Source organism: Astatotilapia calliptera, unplaced genomic scaffold, assembly GCF_900246225.1.
Source record: "Astatotilapia calliptera unplaced genomic scaffold, fAstCal1.2 U_scaffold_4, whole genome shotgun sequence".
NCBI lineage: Eukaryota > Metazoa > Chordata > Actinopteri > Cichliformes > Cichlidae > Astatotilapia > Astatotilapia calliptera.
In genome coordinates, this window is record NW_020535778.1 from 428,397 (window position 1) to 447,396 (window position 19,000).

A 19,000-nucleotide genomic window follows, 5' to 3' on the forward strand; every position below is an offset into this window, starting at 1 on the left:
CACACCTCCGGCAGAGCTTCAACAGCATTCCGAGGGAGACTGGGGACATTGAGTCCGAATAGACCATGTTCAGCGTCTCCATTGCCGAAGCTGCTGCATTGAGCTGCGGCCGCAAGGTGGTTGGTGCCTTCCGCGGTGGTAATCCCCGAACCAAATGGTGGACACCAGAGGTGAAGGGAGCCACCAGGCTGAAGAAGGAGTCCTATCGGGCTTGGTTAGCCTGTGGGACTCCGGAGGCAGCCGACAGGTATCGACAGGCCAAGCGGAATGCGGCTCGGGCAGTGGCTGAAGCAAAAACTCGGGTGTGGGAGGAGTTCGGAGAGGCCATGGAAAAAGACTTTCGGACTGCCTCGAAGAGATTCTGGCAAACCGTCAGGCGTCTCAGGAGGGGAAAGCGGTGCTCTACCTGCACTGTGTATAGTGCTGGCAGAGCGCTACTGACGTCGACTGAGAAAATTGTCAGGCGGTGGAAGGAATACTTCGAGGACCTCCTTAATCCTACTGACACGTCTTCCGAGGAGGAAGCAGAGTCTGGGGATGAGGGGAATGACCCGCCAATTTCCGGGGGCGAGGTCACTGAGGCAGTTAAACAACTCCTTGGTGGCAGATCCCCTGGTGTTGATGAGGTCCGCCCCGAGTTCCTGAAGGCCCTGGACGTTGTAGGGCTGTCCTGGTTGACACGCCTCTGCAATGTTGCGTGGAGATCAGGGGCAGTACCTGTGGACTGGCAGACCGGGGTGGTGGTCCCTATCTTTAAGAAGGGGGACCGGAGGGTGTGTTCCAACTACAGGGGGATCACACTCCTCAGCCTCCCTGGGAAAGTCTATGCCAGGGTGCTGGAAAGGAGAGTTCGTCCGCTAGTCGAACCTCGGATACAGGAGGAACAATGCGGTTTTCGTCCTGGTCGCGGAACACTGGACCAGCTCTTTATCCTCTCCAGGATACTTGAGGGTGCATGGGAGTTTGCCCAACCAGTCTACATGTGTTTTGTGGACTTGGAGAAGGCATTCGACCATGTCCCTCGGGGTGTCCTGTGGGAGGTGTTGCGGGAGTATGGGGTGTCTGGCCCATTGCTACGGGCCATTCGATCCCTATACAACCATTGCAAGAGCTTGGTTAGCATTGCCGGCAATAAGTCGGACTCGTTCCCGGTGGGTGATGGTCTCCGCCAGGGCTGCCCTTTGTCACTGGTTCTGTTCATAATTTTTATGGACAGGATTTCTAGGCGCAGCCAAGTGGCGGAGGGCTTTTGCTTTGGTGGCCTCAGAATCTCATCTCTGCTTTTTGCGGATGATGTGGTTCTGTTGGCTTCATCGGGTGAGGGCCTCCAGCTCGCACTGGAACGGTTCGCAGCCGAGTGTGAAGCAGCGGGAATGAGGATCAGCACCTCCAAATCTGAGGCCATGGTTCTCAGCCGGAAAAGGGTGAAGTGACCACTCTGGGTCGGGGATGAGTTCCTGCCCCAAGTGGAGGAGTTCAAGTATCTCGGGGTCTTGTTCGCGAGTGATGGGAGAAGGGAGCCGGAGATCGACAGACGGATTGGAGCTTCAGTTGCAGTAATGCGGACGCTGCACCGATCCGTCGTGGTGAAGAGGGAGCTGAGTGTAAAAGCGAAGCTCTCTCACCGGTCGATCTACGTCCCTACCCTCACCTATGGCCACGAGCTGTGGGTAGTGACCGAAAGAACGAGATCGCGGATACAAGCGGCAGAAATGAGCTTCCTCCGAAGGGTGGCTGGCCTCTCCCTTAGAGATAGGGTGAGAGGTTCGGCCATCCGGGAGGGGCTCAGAGTAGAGCAGCTGCTGCTCCACATCGAAAGGAGCCAGCTGAGGTGGTTCGGGCATCTGACAAGGATGCCCCCTGGGCGCCTCCTGGGTGAGGTGTTCCAGGCGTGTCCCACCGGGAGGAGGCCACGGGGCAGACCCAGGACACGCTGGAGAGATTATATCTCTCGGCTGGCCTGGGAACACCTTGGTGTTCCCCCGGATAAGCTGGAGGAGGTGGCTGGGGAGAGGGAGGTCTGGGCCTCTTTGCTTAGGCTGCTGCCCCCGCGACCCGGCCCAGGATAAAGCGGAAGAAGATGGATGGATGGATTTGTTATTGCTACAGAAGAATATTTATTTTATTATTTTACACATACATTTTTTTTCCTGGGGACCCTGTGACACCCCATTGAAGAGGCTGGATCTCTTAAGATCTCACTGCTGGGTTTGTAAGGCCATGTTACTCCTAAATTTCTATCTTGTTCAAAGAGAAGATATAAAACACAGTTCTAAGCTAATCGACTTTAGTGTTCTCCTTTTTTAAAAAAAAAGAATCGATAAGAGAATCGATAAGGAATCGAATCGTTAAACAGAATCGAAAATGGAATCGGAATCGTTAAAATCTTATCAATACCCATCCCTAAAAGCAAGTGTGTAAATTCATCTCTGAATGTTTGTAGAGCATTCCCACGTTAAGCTTAACAACCGATATATGGAGCGACTGCCTCTTCTTCCTGCTACTTTAATCGTGAAGCTGCTTAATGATCAGCTGATCGGCTTTTCTGTCGCAAGTCTGTTTCTCTTCTTTGTTTTTGGCCCACTTTGCATCAGAAAGAGGAAACCAGCGGCTAAACAACAGCAGCACGTTTAACCTTGATAAGCTGTTGTTAGAATTTATTTAATATTACTTTCTACACCAGGATCCTTTTCTACGTAGCTGACGGCTGGTAACTGTGCAGGGGCGGATCTAGCAAAGTTTAGCCAGGGGGGCCGATAGGGCATGAACAGGGAAAAGGGGGGCACAAAGACATACTTTTCTTTCTTATTCTCATTTAAAATGTCGAGCTTTTAACAAATAATTATCTGAATCTTACACCCAAAGTTTAATCTGATGTAAAATGTATAGAAGTCATTCCTGTATATAGTAACTGTTAAGTCTAATACTCCCTAGTAAGCTATACTACTTTTTCCTTTGGGAAAGTACCATTTGTGAATTCTGCAATTCTGTTGAAGAAAGATGTTGAATCTATTTAATTTTCACCCTGCATCAAATTAAAGTTGATTACATCGATTAAGCATAATGAGGTGGAGGGTGGGTGGTTGCCTTTATTTTTTTGCTGGGAGTTTACAACACTATTAGTTAGGTTGCTTAATATTTCTGCTAAGTACTCTTTAAAATACCAGAATAGGGAGGATGGAGTAGGTTTAAGTTTATTAGATTGATCAGTGTTGCTGAACTATGAAATATTTTGGGTGTAGTGTATTTTTTACGTACAGGTATAACAGAATAGCTTTAGTGTTGTTGTTTATTTAAACTTGAGTATGAACTTATAGAAAATGCAGCAAGATATTAAAAAACAGTTTTATTGATTAAAAAACACACTATATCGGATTCATATCGGTATCGGCCGATATCCAAATTTATGATATCGGTATCGGACATAAAAAAGTGGTATCGTGCCATCTCTAATTGATATATTGATATATTGATAGAATTATCAATATACTGGTTGCAGATCAAACAATAAATCAACCACTGTTAGAGCGGTTTCTGCTCTGCAGGGAGCTGCTCTCCTTTGCTTTGAGTTTGTTCCATCATATCCTGCTGAAATCTCTGTAGCCTGTCACTGAGAAGATGGTGACAGGTTAACCTGATGATGTTAGACTCACAGAGTCCTCCAAAGGAAAACAGGCTGTGAACACATTCATGTTCAGACATGCACAGACACCAAGTCCCAGAGAAGCTCCTCCCAGAGGGAGGTGACCTTCACTCATGTTGTTTCCTGTGAAATTAACACCTGAACCTGTGGTTTTTACCAAAGAAACAAACACAAACATGAAGCTGTCACTCATTAACCTGGAAACTCCCACTCACAGAGAACACAGTGAGCTCTGTCAGTGTGAACACTGAGCTCCACCATGGAGGACCACAGCTGACCGCACCTGCTCCACTAAAGCTTTAGACCTTCCTCACACCTAATTCCAAGAGAAACTTCAAATTATCCACTTAAACAATGTGATCATTGACAGAAAACATCCTGCTAACACTGACAGCTTTTCTAAAGTTTTTATTCGCTGGACATTTACTATAATTTTATTTTGATCTTTCTCGCATATTTTCTTAACAAGGAGCTTTGTGAGTTTGTTTTAAAGGGGTGGATGTAAATCATTTTCACACCATTTCTTATTTTTTTTTAATCTCCCATATTTTATTATCAGAGGTTGAATGAGAGGTTTATTGAGCTTCTATCTGACCATTATCAGTTTTTATCTTATAAATCAGCAATAATCACATGTGGAACATTGTTTTCAATGACAGCCATATGAATAGTTTTTAACAGGGAGAGGGGGGCACAAAGAAATACTTTTCTTTCTTATTCTCATTTAAAATGTCTAGCTTTTAAAAAATAATTATCTGAATCTTACAACAAACGATTGATAGATTGATGCATATATACCATCAAAACAGTGTACATCACTGTCACAACAGTGTTTATTTTCATTCAAAGGGTTTATGATTTTTCCTATAATGGTGGGCCGGTCTCTAGTCAAAATGCCCGGGACGATTTTCTGTCCCAGTCCAGCCATGTATGCAGCTCATCTGCAGTCTGGTGTTACCTACATCTTCCTATTCAGAAGGCAGAATTTCCGAGTTCTGAGTACAATCGAAAGCACCACGACTGCAGTTTTTGTGTTGGATGTAAAAGGCGCACATGACGCTGTGACGTAGGCTAGAATCATGGCAGCAGTCAGTGACGGTTCAGGCGTGGGATTTCTCTCGTGGAAATGTGCACATTATCTTTTCCTTTCTATTGGTAGGTGGCACAGTGCACTTGTGGCAAGTAAGCAAGCTAGAAGACTGGCAAAGTTATGGAAGCAACACATTAACAAGAGAATTCTGAGTAAAACCAAAGTTACTTTCCCTAGTAACTAGTTACTTTGAAAGTAACAAGTAACTTGAAGTAACTGAGTTACTTTTGAGAGAAGTAACTAGTAATGTAACTAAGTTACTATTTTAAAGTAACTTACCCAACACTGGTCAAGGATAGAGGAGCATATGGTTAACAAGGTGTTGGCAAAGTCCTCAACCATATGAGAGGTAAAACAATCAAATGTAGTGGATGCAGAATTCAAAAAAGAAGCAGAAAAATTTGACACAGTTTCAGCATTAACTGTACGCATAGGGCGAAGGAGGGCCTCAAAGTGCAATTCAGTATTACCTAAGTCAAAGATGACCGGGCATTGTTTAGATCCTTGATGCAAATGTCCAAGCCATATGAAAAGACCAGGTCAAGGGTATGGCCTTTAGCATGGGTTGGTTCATTAACCCAGTTAATGCAAGAAAATCTTTAGCCAATGGGTCGTTCTTACAGCAGACATGTATATTAAAATTGCCAGTAATAAGAACACAGCCATATTTAAAAGAACAGATCCTAAAAAGTCAGCGAATTCAGAGATGAAAGTCTTGTTGTATTTAGGCGGACGATAGACCACAACACACAGAGTAGTCAAAGAGCCAGTCATCTCCAATAGCTGTGCTTCAAAGCTAGGGTAGGTTGGGGAGGGTAGCAGCCGAACTTTGTTTGTTTTTAAAAACCGAAGCTAAGCCACCACCTCTGCCAGTGAGCCTTGGCGAGCTAAAAAAGACACAGTCTGGAGGGAGAAGCTCAGAGAAGGGGATGAACTCACCGGGAGAAGTCCACGTCTCCGTCAGGAGTAAAACGTCCAGTCCCGCGGCGAGGAAAAAGTCATTTAAAAGAAAAGCCTTGTTCGTCAGCGACCTGACATTAAATAAAGCCATCCGTGTCCGAGGAGCTAGGTCACCAGTGGTGGCACGTCGCAGGACGCTGAGGTTGTTGTGATGGACGCCACGACCGGAGGACGTTATCCAGGACCGAACAGGGAGGCAAGCCACTGGAAGGGCAGGGTAGGTTTGAAAACCAGCGGGGCAGATCCACCGATGACTCAGGAGTTTAGCATCAGGGCGGCCTCTGAAGGAGTGGATGAAGCGTAGAATATCTCGGCTTGCAAATGGATAATCCGTAACCTTGGCTTTGAGGTAAGCCTTAAAACGGACGCGAAAACCACTCCTTTTACCCCGTTTCCTGTAACGTTTCCTGTGCAAGTTGGAGAGAGGCAGGCAGGACATACTGGTGAAGGAGTCTGGCCATAGAGGGGTGGCGTCATGCAGGGTCCAACATGGATCCGGACGGTGGGAGTAAGAGAATCGGAGATTCAAAAGCATATGTCTGTCATAGGTTATTAGTGCACAGCCACCTAGTGAGCATAAAACCAAAAACAATAAGAGTACTACGCCAAGGCGCAGACGAGGACCAGGACGGCCTGCCATACACACCGGCGCCATCTTTCCTCGGAAACCTGACGCATTTAGAGCTATCCTGTAAATGCGTAAGAAGCAGGATCTTGAAATTAACACAGAGGTGAACTGGAAGCCAATGGAGCTGTTTAAGAACAGGTGTTATATGTTCAGTGGATCTAATTCTTGATATAATACGAGCAGCTGTATTTTGAACTAATTGCAATTTATGGAGAGATTTATGAGGTAGACCATAGAGAAGAGATTTACAGTAATTTAAACGAGATGCCATCCAGAGTAAGCATCTGGGTAGTTAGCATAGTACTAACCTTACGATATCTGACCATGGTTACATACCACACCTTAATTTACCGTGTTATACTTACTAATGTGGGAAAGCTGCATTAAATTGAAGAGTTTGCGAGTTTTTTTGAGGTACAGATGTTTGTCAGACAGAGTAGAACCCGATACGAGACTCTGAGACAAGGGATGAACTAAAGGAGGCAGCTTTATTGCTGATGCTTAGAAACTCACTTATACAAAACACAAAAACTCAGACAAGGAAGGAACTAGGAAACTTGGAAACGACAAACATTACTGGGGAAACACAGAGGTCAATAAACATGGAGGCAAAACTGACTTCCACAGGAGATGCTGACACAAGACACAAAGACAAAACGAGACAAAAGGGAAGTGACATCATTATCTATTTTCTAAAACTTACGAAGACTGAGGTGCCGCTGACAGGTAAAATGCATGCACATTCGTTTCAGTGCTATTAAAACGATCAGTGTGGCCATTTTCCCAGGTATTATAATACAGATTAGCATCAACATGTATGATATCCATCTAAGATTATTTGTGAGGTTTCATTGAATTAAAAGTTACTAGCAAGTTGTTAAGTTTGTTCCTATCTAAAGATGATATAACATGTTGTGACTGAAAGTTTTATAAAAATAAGTGAAAAAAAAATGTAAACTGGAAAAGTTGGGAGAGACAAATGCCATGGCAGGAAGATGACACTGAAAATGGACCAAACATTTGCTAAAAGAGCATCTCAGATGATCTATCTATGACAAGAGGTCATATGTTTCTTTGGTGTGGTTTGAAATGCTCAGTGTAAAAAAGTTTGGACCCTAAGCCTCATGTCCTCTTTAAAATCTACATTTTAATAGAAGCTATAAGAGGTCCTGGATTTGAATCCAATTTCTATATTTTTTTTAACCTAAAATGTTACATGTTAAACTGAAAAACTGTAACTACCCAACTTTGTGGCTTAATGCCTTCACATCTGGAACTGGTGCATCCTAACGTGCATGACCTGAAATCATCTTACGTGAGAAAAAAAACACCACATAACTGACAGTTTGTTTATCAGTTTTGGGACTGGTACAACAAATACTAAGTCAGTTCCTGAGAACTCACAGTTTTTTTGTGCCAGATATTCTCATCCATTTTAGAGCTCCTGGGTTAAAGTATAGTGTTTCTTTAGAATTATGTGAAGTTTCGGTAACGCTCGAATGTCTCTTTCACTTTGTTTTCCTGGCTGTGTTCCAATGCTCTTTCAAACATGCACACACACACGACACGGACATGACACCCCCCACAAAAACTGTATATAAAGAGATACATCAAGTGTTGATTTTTCATACCCACGGAGCAGAGCTTCAAAGCACCATCTTGGTCTCACTAGCAAAGGTAAGATCTTATTTCGAAAAAGGAGCTTAGAAGGTAAGGGTTAATTTTCAATCATTCAAAACAAGTGCAATTAATAATTTAATAATTATTTCTTACAGTATATTTTCTGCCATTATCATTTTTATTTAATCAGTACTGTGAATAGTTATTAAAATTCTCTTCTCATCAGGAATTGTGTACTTTCAAGAGTGAAAATGGGCGATTACGAAGTGGTCTTGTTCACTGGAGATCTAGCAGGTGCTGGTACTCACAATAAAGTCTTGATTAGGCTTGTCGGCACAGCAGGGAAGAGTGAATTCGTAAACTTCAAATCAAACTTCCAGAGAGGACAAGTAAGCCTGAAATATCTTTTTCCATGTTTAACCCCCAAATAACAAAGTTATTTTTGTGACTAATATGAGCTAGTGACCCCATTATATTTTATATGGCATTTTTGAATGGTTGTATTTGTGTTTTTTTACACGTGTACTGTTTAATTGATGACATGAATTCAGAATTTTATGACAGACATTATGACATTTTATAATTTCAATACTTACAGTTTTACCATTCTCATGCAAAGAAAGAGTTTAAAAAGACAAACTGTATAAACAAAATGCTATCAGGAGCAAGCATTTTTAAGTAATGTTTTTCAGTAGCAAGTATAATTTGTATCTGCCATAAGTATTTGGTGTAGAAAAAGCAAAAAGGTCCCATGAATGGAAAATTTTGAAAGACATGGCAACCATTGTATTTTAAAACAAACTATGATCATTAATATATATTTTAATATAATCAAAAAAATAATAATAACAATAATAACAATAATAATAATAATAATAATAATAATAATAATAATAATAATTATAATAATAATAATAATAATAATAATAATATATGAAAACTCATGCGTCAAACTTGGGTCTCTGGCATGAAAAACATTGATTTGCTCCTCCACCAATTTTTTTTGAATTTTGAAGGGCTGCTTTTCTTGCTTTTTATAAGTAGACATGAATCAATACTCATGAGAGCTAGCTGATTTAAAGTCTTGGTCATAGACATGCAAAAAATACAATAAACACAAATAAAATGTATGCTCAGCAACACAAATCAATAGATTAAAGTAAATTGTGACTTTTTCACAAACTGCCAGGAGACTGGATTGGAGGATGCAGCCTAGGATTGTTTTGTTTTGTTTAGTTTTTTATGATGATCTTGATCTCCTGTAGATTTTTCAGAGACATTCTATCATTAATATTCCAGAAAACATGGTTAACTGTGTCCTGCCCAACCCTCCTTGGAGATCTGGTGCTCATAGAGCTAAAGAAAAAGGATTTGTTTGTCCAACTCTCATGGTATCCTGCCAAGGTGGAAGTCATTTCCCCTATGGATAAGACCTACAGCTTTCCAATTTATCACTGGATCACTGACAGCAAGGTGCACTACTTTAGAGAGGGGACAGGTTTGTAGACATGTTTGTCTGACATCATGTATGTATTTCAAGATATAAAATAATAATACAAAACTATAATTAGGATGGAGCAAATTCCAACCAATACAGTATTTGAAATGAGTTTGAACATGCCATTTTTCTTTCATCTTTTAAGCAAAAATCGATGATGGTAACCCTCTTCCTGGTGGGTACAGTCGGCAGCAGGACCTAGAGTGGGAACAGAGTGTGTATCGGTAAGAAGTTCAAGGTTTTGTTATAACATTTCTTTACTCAAAGAATAAGGAAACCCAAAATACTCTCCCACAAATGCCAGGATTTAGTAACCTGTTAAATATGCGCTATGCAATTTTTTGGACCGTTATTTTATTATTAGCTTCTGAATAGGTTGTACTTCAACTTGAAAAGAGAACCCTTTCCCTATTCTCTCACAGCCTGTGGAGTGATTTCTAAATACTTGAGATGAATTTTCACAAATATCAAAATGATGTGACATTTATTCTTCAAGAACCTTGGTGTCTTTGTTTTCAGATTCAAAAAGATATACTCTATTATCACTATTTTAACAAACCTTTGCTTGCTTTCTACCTCCAAGCAAATATGCAGATCACCTGAGAGTCATGGGAATTTTCTGAATGTTGATCTGAGCACCTCTATAATTTTAATTATATTTATGTTTCTATTCTCTACTCAGGTTGCAGATGCATTAGTAATCTGTACTCACTAAGTCCCTTACCCCTGTTATTTTCTGTCTTAGCTGGGGTATATATAAAGACGAAATTCCCCATTGCATTAGGACAGACACTTCACTGCCCTATGATGTCTGCTTCTCTATAACCAAGAAAACAGAGTTGGCCTACAATTTCACGACAGGGTAAAGATATTTTTCATTCATCTGTGTACACATTTATTGACAAGATTAAGCATGCATCTGAAAAAAGTTACTGTGCCTGTGTTTTCTAGACCAGTAGAGCTGGAACTTGCAGAACTACTTGAGTGTAAGAAAAGATTTACTTCTATGGGTGATATCCGTCGTCTTTTTTACGCCCATCACACTAAGACATCAGGTAAAGAAATCTCATTGTTGTAAGTTCAGAATTCTTTTTTAGTGCATGTCCAAAAGCTTTCAAATCCCGATATGACATTGCCTTCAACTTTCCAGTCTATCAGTAGATCACAGAATTTACTACAAATTTTTTCCAAGATTTTACTTAGTGTTGAATTGTTTATTGGTCAGCGGTAACTTTATTGTCCCCAATGGGAAAATGATTTGCAGTATGTCCATACACAGAAACAAAACAAACAAACAAACAAACAAAAAAAAGCCAGAGAGAACAGCCCAAACTTTATCATCAACAAAGTGCAATGTGCAGTACTGATGGCAGCCATCATAATAGCAGCAGGTACAAAAGAAAATCTACGTCTCTTGGGCTTCACTGCAGGCACTTTATACCAACGACCAGAGGGAAGCAGCTGAAAATCACTAAAGAGTGGTTTCCGACTTATATGGAAAGTTTCCATTATTTCACCTAAAGAAACAAAAAAGAAATGAAATAAATAATCATAAGTAGATTTTCTGCAAATGTAAAAAATGTGTACCAGTTTTCAGTACGCATATTTTCCTTTTTGTGTGGCCCCACAGTAAAATAATATGTTATTTTTACAGATTATGTCATTCAACACTGGGCGGAAGATCTTTTCTTTGGCTACCAATTTCTGAATGGCATTAACCCCATGATGATCCAACGTTGTGTAGAACTGCCCAAGAACTTTCCTGTTACTGATGAAATGGTCTTCCCTGATGGTCAGAATAAATTGACAGATGAAATGGAGGTAACTGTGTGATTCTCCTGAAATAAAGCAGACTAAGTGTATCATGTATCTGGTTTGTCTTACCTGCATGGATGGCCATGTGATTGTATTAACATGTTAATGTTAAAATTTTCACATAAAGTATGCATGTGTGAGGCCAAACAATTTATTTTGTTTATAAAATTTCAAACAGAAGGGCAACATCTTCCTGTGTGACTACAAACTTTTGGATGGAATCCAAACAAACACCATCAACGAGAAAAAACAGTACTTGATGGCCCCCCTCGTCCTATTCTGGGAAACTGATGGTAAATTGAAACCGATTGCTATTCAGGTGAGTTTAGCTACAAGTTGATCTACAGAACTTTCCTTCACATTAAGATACAAAACATCTCCCTTCTGAATATAAGCACAATGATGCTTGTGGTACTTTAATTGCTTGTGTTTACACCTAGCTTGAGTTTTCTATTCGAAGCAAAATTAACCACAGGCTGCCCTCCTCCATAATGTTGTTCTGTTGTATGTTCTCTGTGTCATGTATGTTTATCAGCTAAAAATGCAGGGCATGTACTGCATATCCTAGTACCAGTGAAATGAACACAAGCTTCACTTAGTCGTGATGAAGTTGTCATTGTCATGAACCGTGTTGTTCAAGTTACTTGGAAAAAGTAATTAGTTACTTATTACTGATTACGTCTCCAAAAAAGTAATCCTGTTACATTACTGATTACTTATTTTCAAAAGTAATTAGTTACTTATTACTTTGTTGCTTTTAAACATGATGCACAACCTGAATACGTAATAAAGCAATAGACCTTTCAGCCCAATTCTATTTCTCCTGCAAAATCCATCATATAAAATGCACTCAAATGGAAAAGTTTAATTTAATTTAAACCTATTTCCAGCATAAAAAATAAAATAATGTTTTGTGTTTACACTCACTCTTTCAAATAGATGCAAGTAAAACACAGCAATAAATAAATAAAATCAAAGCTAACTCCTGTCACTCTTAAATCTGTTTTCACCTGTTTAGCAGGAGTGGGGCGGGTGGAGGTTTGCCCGGTGCCACAGCGGTTATGTCAGCGGGGGGATCCGGGGGTTTGTCTGTGAATTTCACATTCCCGTGGCAGCGTGCTTGCTGCTCGCTCAGATTTGAAGTTTAATTTTTCGCTGTAGAAAGAAGTTTTCTTCCCACACAGAATGTACAGCAGATGCTAATGTTTGTGTCACTTTTTACGGAATGAAACTTGAAGTGAGCACTTCCACGCTTTAAACGCTGCATGGTCGTAGTCTCTCCTGCACTCCATATTATCCATTGTTGATTTGCACATGTCCATTGCTGCCACGGACGTCACACGCTTATACGTCATTGTCGCGAGACACTCTCACAAACAATATCATGGTTTAGTAATGCAGTAATGCAGTAACGCAGCATGCTTACGGGAAAGTAACAGTAATCAAATTACTTTTTTGCAATTCTAATCCCTTACATTACGCGTTACTTGAAAAAAGTAATTGGATTACAGTTTTTCCCCATCTCTGGTCAGGAACATGCTGTGTTACTAAATTACAGTTATCTGGTTAACTGCCTAGATCATGGTTGTTACTGGAGAAAGGAAATGTTAGTTATACATATTTGCATTGTCCCATTATATAATTTACTGATGGATTAGAAACCAGTACCATTTCACAGTATACACAAGTTAGCTGGGGAAGACATTTGGCAATCTAACAACAAATGAGAATTTCACCCATATATGACCTGATAAAAATAATGTTACTGTGCAAGGAAAGTATGATTCGGCAGTTAGAATTGTAAAGTTAGGTCTGTGCCACACATTTCGCCATGGTTAGTTCTTGATATTTGGAAACAGCCAGATAACTTACCGGGTCTGTCAAGAAAACTGGGTGGAGTGGACTCAAAGTCAGGATTCAGAGCGTTCAAGTTTAGTGCCTTTATTTACAGCATAAACACTAGAGTGGTATATGCACTTAGTGATAGGTAGCATGTATTGACTCTCAGCCACCACCTTAAGTAGTGACTTCCTGATGAGATCATCTGTGACAGGGGGTTGATTTCTACAGGTGCGTGAAGCCAGAGGGAGGAGCTCTCGTTGAGTTCCACCCACAAACAGACACACAAGCATGGAGAAAGGAGAGAGAGAGACAGAGATAAAACAAAGCCTGTAACAAGCAGCTCAGGGGACTGAGGAACTGTGACAGGGTCCTCTGTTCCCACTATAAAAGGACATTCCACTTGCTTCCTCAAAGAAAGAAAATGCACTGTAGGCATGTTTTTCTTTTCTTTCTTCCAGACAACATTTTACTCACCATGCTAGCACTCATGTCATGCACTTCAACACTACTTATTAACCGGCTTATTCTCTTGGCGACTTTCCCCTGTTCATATCAGATACAGCTTTGGATGTAAAGGTGTAATGTCTCATTATTTGTCACTGTTGTTGATACTCTCATGACAAGAGACAAACATGCATCAGTTACAAGCCTACAATAAATAAGCACTATTTACAAAGGAGGCTTGATGGTTATTGATCAATACTGGTACTAAATCAAATGCATGAATACATATTTGTTTCTTCTCCTGCAGCTGAAGCAGAAACCAGCAGACGACAACCCCATCTTTCTTCGTACTGATTCTCAGTACGACTGGTTGTTGGCTAAGATCTTTGTGAGAAGTGCAGATTTTAACCTGTATGAACTTAATGTTCACCTGCTCCGCACTCACCTGCTGGCTGAGGTTTTTACACTCTCCCTACTGCGCAACCTGCCCATGGTGCATCCTCTCTACAAGGTAAATCTTTATGTTTCAGACATATGTCAATTTCCTTTGGGGTAAGAAAGTAGAAAGTATCCTTACTTGTGACCTTGACATCATCGTTTTAACTTATTTCTCTTTAAAGAATGTTTGCACAAAATCAGAACATGTGAATATAAAACATGAGGGAAGAAAAAAAGGTTTTACTCGTGACTTTCCCTCTTTTTGTCAGCTTCTCAAGCCTCACACTCGTTACACTCTTCACATCAACTCCTTAGCTCGGACACATCTTATAAATAAGGATGGAATTTTCACTAAGGTATGATAAAACAAACAAACTTAAACATGTTTTTCAGTGCGACATAAAGTATTTATTTCTCACTGAGATTTGACTGTTGTGTAGTTTGCAGCTTCAGGTGGAGAGGGTGCCTTCACAATCCTGCAGAGATCGCTGGCCTCACTGACCTACAGCTCACTCTGCATCCCAGATGATATTTCAATGCGTGGCCTGAAATATGTGCCAAACTTCTACTACAGGGATGATGGACTCAGGCTTTGGAGAATCATATATAGGTTCTATTACCACTCTGTCTGAAAAAACATATGAAAAACTGTAAAATAACTTTAATCCTGCACCATGCTACACACACACACACACACACACACACACACACACACACACACACACACACACACTGATAAATAAGTCTTTGCAATTTTGGTCAACTCTAGAAAACCCATCACATTATTTGCTGAATTTGATTCTCTTATGTCACTCCAAAGTTAATTTTATGCTGTTGCTACAGGTAATAGTGGAAAAAAAACAATTTTACAATGGGTTATTGATTATCCAGTAGATCTGAGGTGCCCCTGTTGTTTGATTGTTTACACACAAACTGTAAACCTCAATAATGAGAGAATATTTTTTGTTAAATCTTACCTTTTCCTGTTTTCCACTATGTCTGTCAAGTATAGAAAAAGTCATTAAAAAAAAGAACTACAAAATAAAGAACTAATCATAACTAGAATGCAGCCATGAGCGTGACTGACTGCATGTTATCATTTATCAAAGGTTTGTCTTGGGAGTGCTGGGCCACTACTACAAGTCTGATGCTGAGGTCCAGAAAGACTCTGAAGTGAATAAATGGGTTCATGATATTTATGAACATGGATTCCTTTCCAAAGAAGAGACAGGTGACCTTCCAATAAAGTATCACACTTCATAATGATAATATAGATGCTGCATCTTATCAGAATGCAACTGAAATGTATTCCCCTGGGTGTACGTTGATGTAATAGAGTTTTTTCACTATGATCAACAGGAATTCCACATAAATTCAACACTGTGGAAGAGATGGTCAAGTTTGTCACCATGGTGATCTTCACTTGCTCAGCCCAGCACTCAGCTGTCAACACTGGACAGGTGAAGTCTTCTAATTTACTATGATTATCAGTGGTGGTGTTTGATCACATTCTACAATTCCCTGGCTGAATCCTGGACAGATAAATTCCACTAAACTTTGATGCTTGTCAGGTAGTTTATACAAGCCCATTAGCAGCTAACAAATGATTGTTATGTTGTTATGTTGAATGTCTATGACCATGATCTCACTATTCAGGATTTTTTTTAATGAATTCCTTTTGTCTGACAATGATTTATGTTTTGCTCCATGATTTCCTCTTGTATGTTTTTATAGCTTTAGTCTCTCCCTTGTCAAAGTGTCTGTCTGTCTTTCTGATCAAATGAAGGTCAGTTTTTATATTAGCCTATTTTTCCAAAGTCCTTCCATTCAAGTTTTATTCCTGCTCATTCTTTACATAAAGATAGTATCACTCTGATTCCTTTGGCAAAAATCCAGTGTGGTTTTTTTCTTTGGATTACTGCACAACATAACATATATTTGGAAAATGACATTTTATTACATTTGAGTATTTTGTTAAACATCTCTCTGTTTAAGAGTGGCCTTATAAACTGACATGAAAAGAAATAAAATGGAAATAAACATTAACAAACTAAAGAACTTCAGATACGTTAGATATGTGTATACTCTGAGATGTGCAAAAGCTTTGACATTGTTATCGTTTATGTTAAGCACATCAAGTTTATGGGTAATTTGACATGGATGGGTGTGTGTGTGTGTGTAGTCTGGGGCTTGCTGAAGCTTGGTCTCTGTAGGACAGGGTCATAGAAGGTAGGAGGTAGCTCCTCCTTTGCCTCCTGGGTATTGTACTTGGTGGTTCTGGGGCACATGGCCAGATCTTCTGGCGTGGTTGTGGCTCCCTTGGGTTTGTGATCCGGTGTGGCTTGGGGCTCTGCAGGAGGCTTTTGTGCTTTATTTGTGCTTCATCTTTTTATGTTTTCTAAAATTCCCCCCTTACAAACTATACATATTTTGTTTAAAAAAATAACATAGTATATGTGTTTGCATTCAGGTTGTCAAAGCTGCTGGTCAAGACAGGTTCAAAACTATAAAAATGTGCTGGTAATGTGCTGGTAACATGCTGTTTCAATAAAGCTGATACTGACATTGAAATGGTAACATAAAATGAGAAGTCAGTGGATTATGAAGTTAGTTCATTAAGCGCAGAGGCGCTGTATAATGTCTGTATGTTTTATAGCATAGTATTTGAAATGTTTCTCTCTAAACGAAAGACTGACTGATTTTATCATCCCTAGATCAAAAACACAGAAAAATGTGCTGTGTTAAAATCAAGGTTACTAAACTCATACTGTAATACTCCTCATATTAATGTCTGTGAATGACCTATCCAATATTTTGTCAATGCAGTTTGACTTTGGTGCCTGGATGCCCAACTATCCTACCACCATGCAGCTTCCCCCACCAACCACAAAGGGGAACGCCAACAGGAACACAATGCTGGACGCATTCCCTGATGTTAACACGACAGTTCATGGCATGGGTACGATGTGGCTACTGAGCAAGTCATCTGCTGACTGCGTAAGTGCTCTGATAAGACTTCAAAACTGAGAACATACAATATAAGCTATGTCCATTTTGTGAAACATAGATTAGACAGTACAGCATAAATTATCTCCTATAATGATCACCCTGTGGTCAAATTATGCTATTTTATGTTAAAAGTCTATGTTTGATCACTATTAACAGCTATGTAGAGCACTGTTTGTCCAAGACAAATTTCCTACGTAGTAAATTAGTTTATTATAGTCTATTAAAATAACTAAATGTTTCTCTTATCAATCTCATCAGGTCTTTCTTGGCAACTACCCTGAAGATCACTTCACTGAGGAGGTTCCTCTCAAGAAGATAAAACAATTTCAAGATGACCTGGTAAAACTGAGTGCAGACATTGAACACCGAAACAAGAGACTGGACCTGCCGTACACATACCTGGATCCAAAGTTCATTGAAAACAGCGTGTCCATCTGAATATTAGAGGGCTTCATATTAATAAAAAAGAAAAGTAGGGTACAGTGAAAGAAAAAGAAAAACTATTTCTTAGCTTATCAATGAACAGGGAAATTAAAAATAGATGTGACTAAGATGTTTTTTATGAACAGGGTCTTTGCAGTCATGTTTTCTTTTCTTTTGTTTTGACACATGAATTAATTCTTTTAAAAAAAATACTATTGCTGTGGGTGTGTTTAATATTTAGGAAATGGGCCAGAGGGATAAGTGTGTAACTGATTCTATATGTCTTGATGCATGCTCAATCATCCAGATAAGGAAAACCCAAAAAGTTCATTCTGTTTATCTGGATGTATTGTTTTCAGTGGGAGAAACTGATTCTATATATTTAGCTTTTGTTTTATGTAATATTTAACTTCAGATTAACTAACAGGGAAACTATACAAATTGTTATGAAGCTTCCACATTACTGGGATAAAAAGGGGGTGTTTTTCTGCTATTTTAGTATTGGATCTTCTGGATTTCTAATTTTTATTTGTATTTTTTTTCTTTCCACTAGAATTATTTTCCACTTTTTTGGCATTGTGCTGCATGTTTAGTTTACACTGATAAATGAATTCATCTACCTTGATGCGGAATGAATCCATACCAAATATTGACATACTTTTAAACAAGATTCACAAAACGAAATGGAGACAATAGCATACCCCTCAAATATATTGTTTCATTTAATAATCTCTGAAATTATGTGATGAGGACAAAATACTATGTAACTGCCACATTATGATCACATGATTTTAACATTAAACTCAAAGGTTAAAGCACTGTTTTCATTCTGTGTGACTTCATAAATCACTTTCTGACAGTTCTTCTTTTTTTCTAATAGTTGATTATTGAGCAATAAAAGGTGCTAGTTTCATCTCTGTCTGTGTCCCCCCCGGTCTGGCAGGTTTCACCTCTCAGGGAGAGGTACGATCCTAAATCCAGCATCTGTGTAATAAAATTAAGAGGCACATATCATGAGCTTTTTTCCAGCTTTGATTGCAGGATTTATCCTCCTTCCTCAACAAAGAAACAAACTCATCAGTCTCTCCCCATCATAACCAGCATCTCATTGTCAGAAAGTGCATAAATGACCTTAGTGAGTATCGTTACATGACAACTGAAGCACAATAAGACTGAATCTCATGTCCATTAATTTTGTTCCTCAGTTGTACTACAACTACACAGTGACCATTGTAACAATATCTGAACATTGGCAAACATTGGCCATGGTATCTTGACGCATGCTCAATCATACAGGTAAGTAAATTCCCAAAAGTTGATTCTGTTCTTCTCATTTTCAGTGGGAGAAATGTTTCGTCACTAATCCAGGTGACTTCTTCAGTCTCAGCTGACTGCAGGTTTCCTCAACCTTATAAACAGTACATTTGCATAATGACTGAATTGAATTGAATTGAATTGAATTGAATTGAATATTGTTCAGGGATTTCACAAATTTGTTTAAGTCTAATGTGTTGGCTTACAGGTGAACTTTTTTCTAGAGGTGGATAGGATGAAAACTTCCAGCATGACACAATGTTTTCCAATCAGCAG

At 39.7% G+C, this 19,000-nt stretch overlaps 1 protein-coding gene across 1 annotated transcript; it reads left to right on the forward strand.

The window, feature by feature from the left end:
* Positions 1 to 7,958: 7,958 nt before the first annotated feature.
* Positions 7,959 to 18,220, forward strand: LOC113018094 (arachidonate 15-lipoxygenase B-like). The gene is made up of 15 exons (XM_026161163.1): positions 7,959 to 7,998; positions 8,168 to 8,330; positions 9,241 to 9,439; positions 9,585 to 9,663; positions 10,185 to 10,301; positions 10,391 to 10,494; positions 11,094 to 11,260; positions 11,433 to 11,573; positions 13,848 to 14,051; positions 14,248 to 14,334; positions 14,419 to 14,588; positions 15,088 to 15,209; positions 15,338 to 15,438; positions 16,805 to 16,975; positions 17,246 to 18,220. Exons 2-15 carry the CDS (start codon positions 8,193 to 8,195, stop codon positions 17,423 to 17,425), a joined length of 1,980 nt encoding a protein of 659 aa, XP_026016948.1. The 5' UTR covers positions 7,959 to 7,998; positions 8,168 to 8,192; the 3' UTR covers positions 17,426 to 18,220.
* Positions 18,221 to 19,000: the final 780 nt, after the last annotated feature.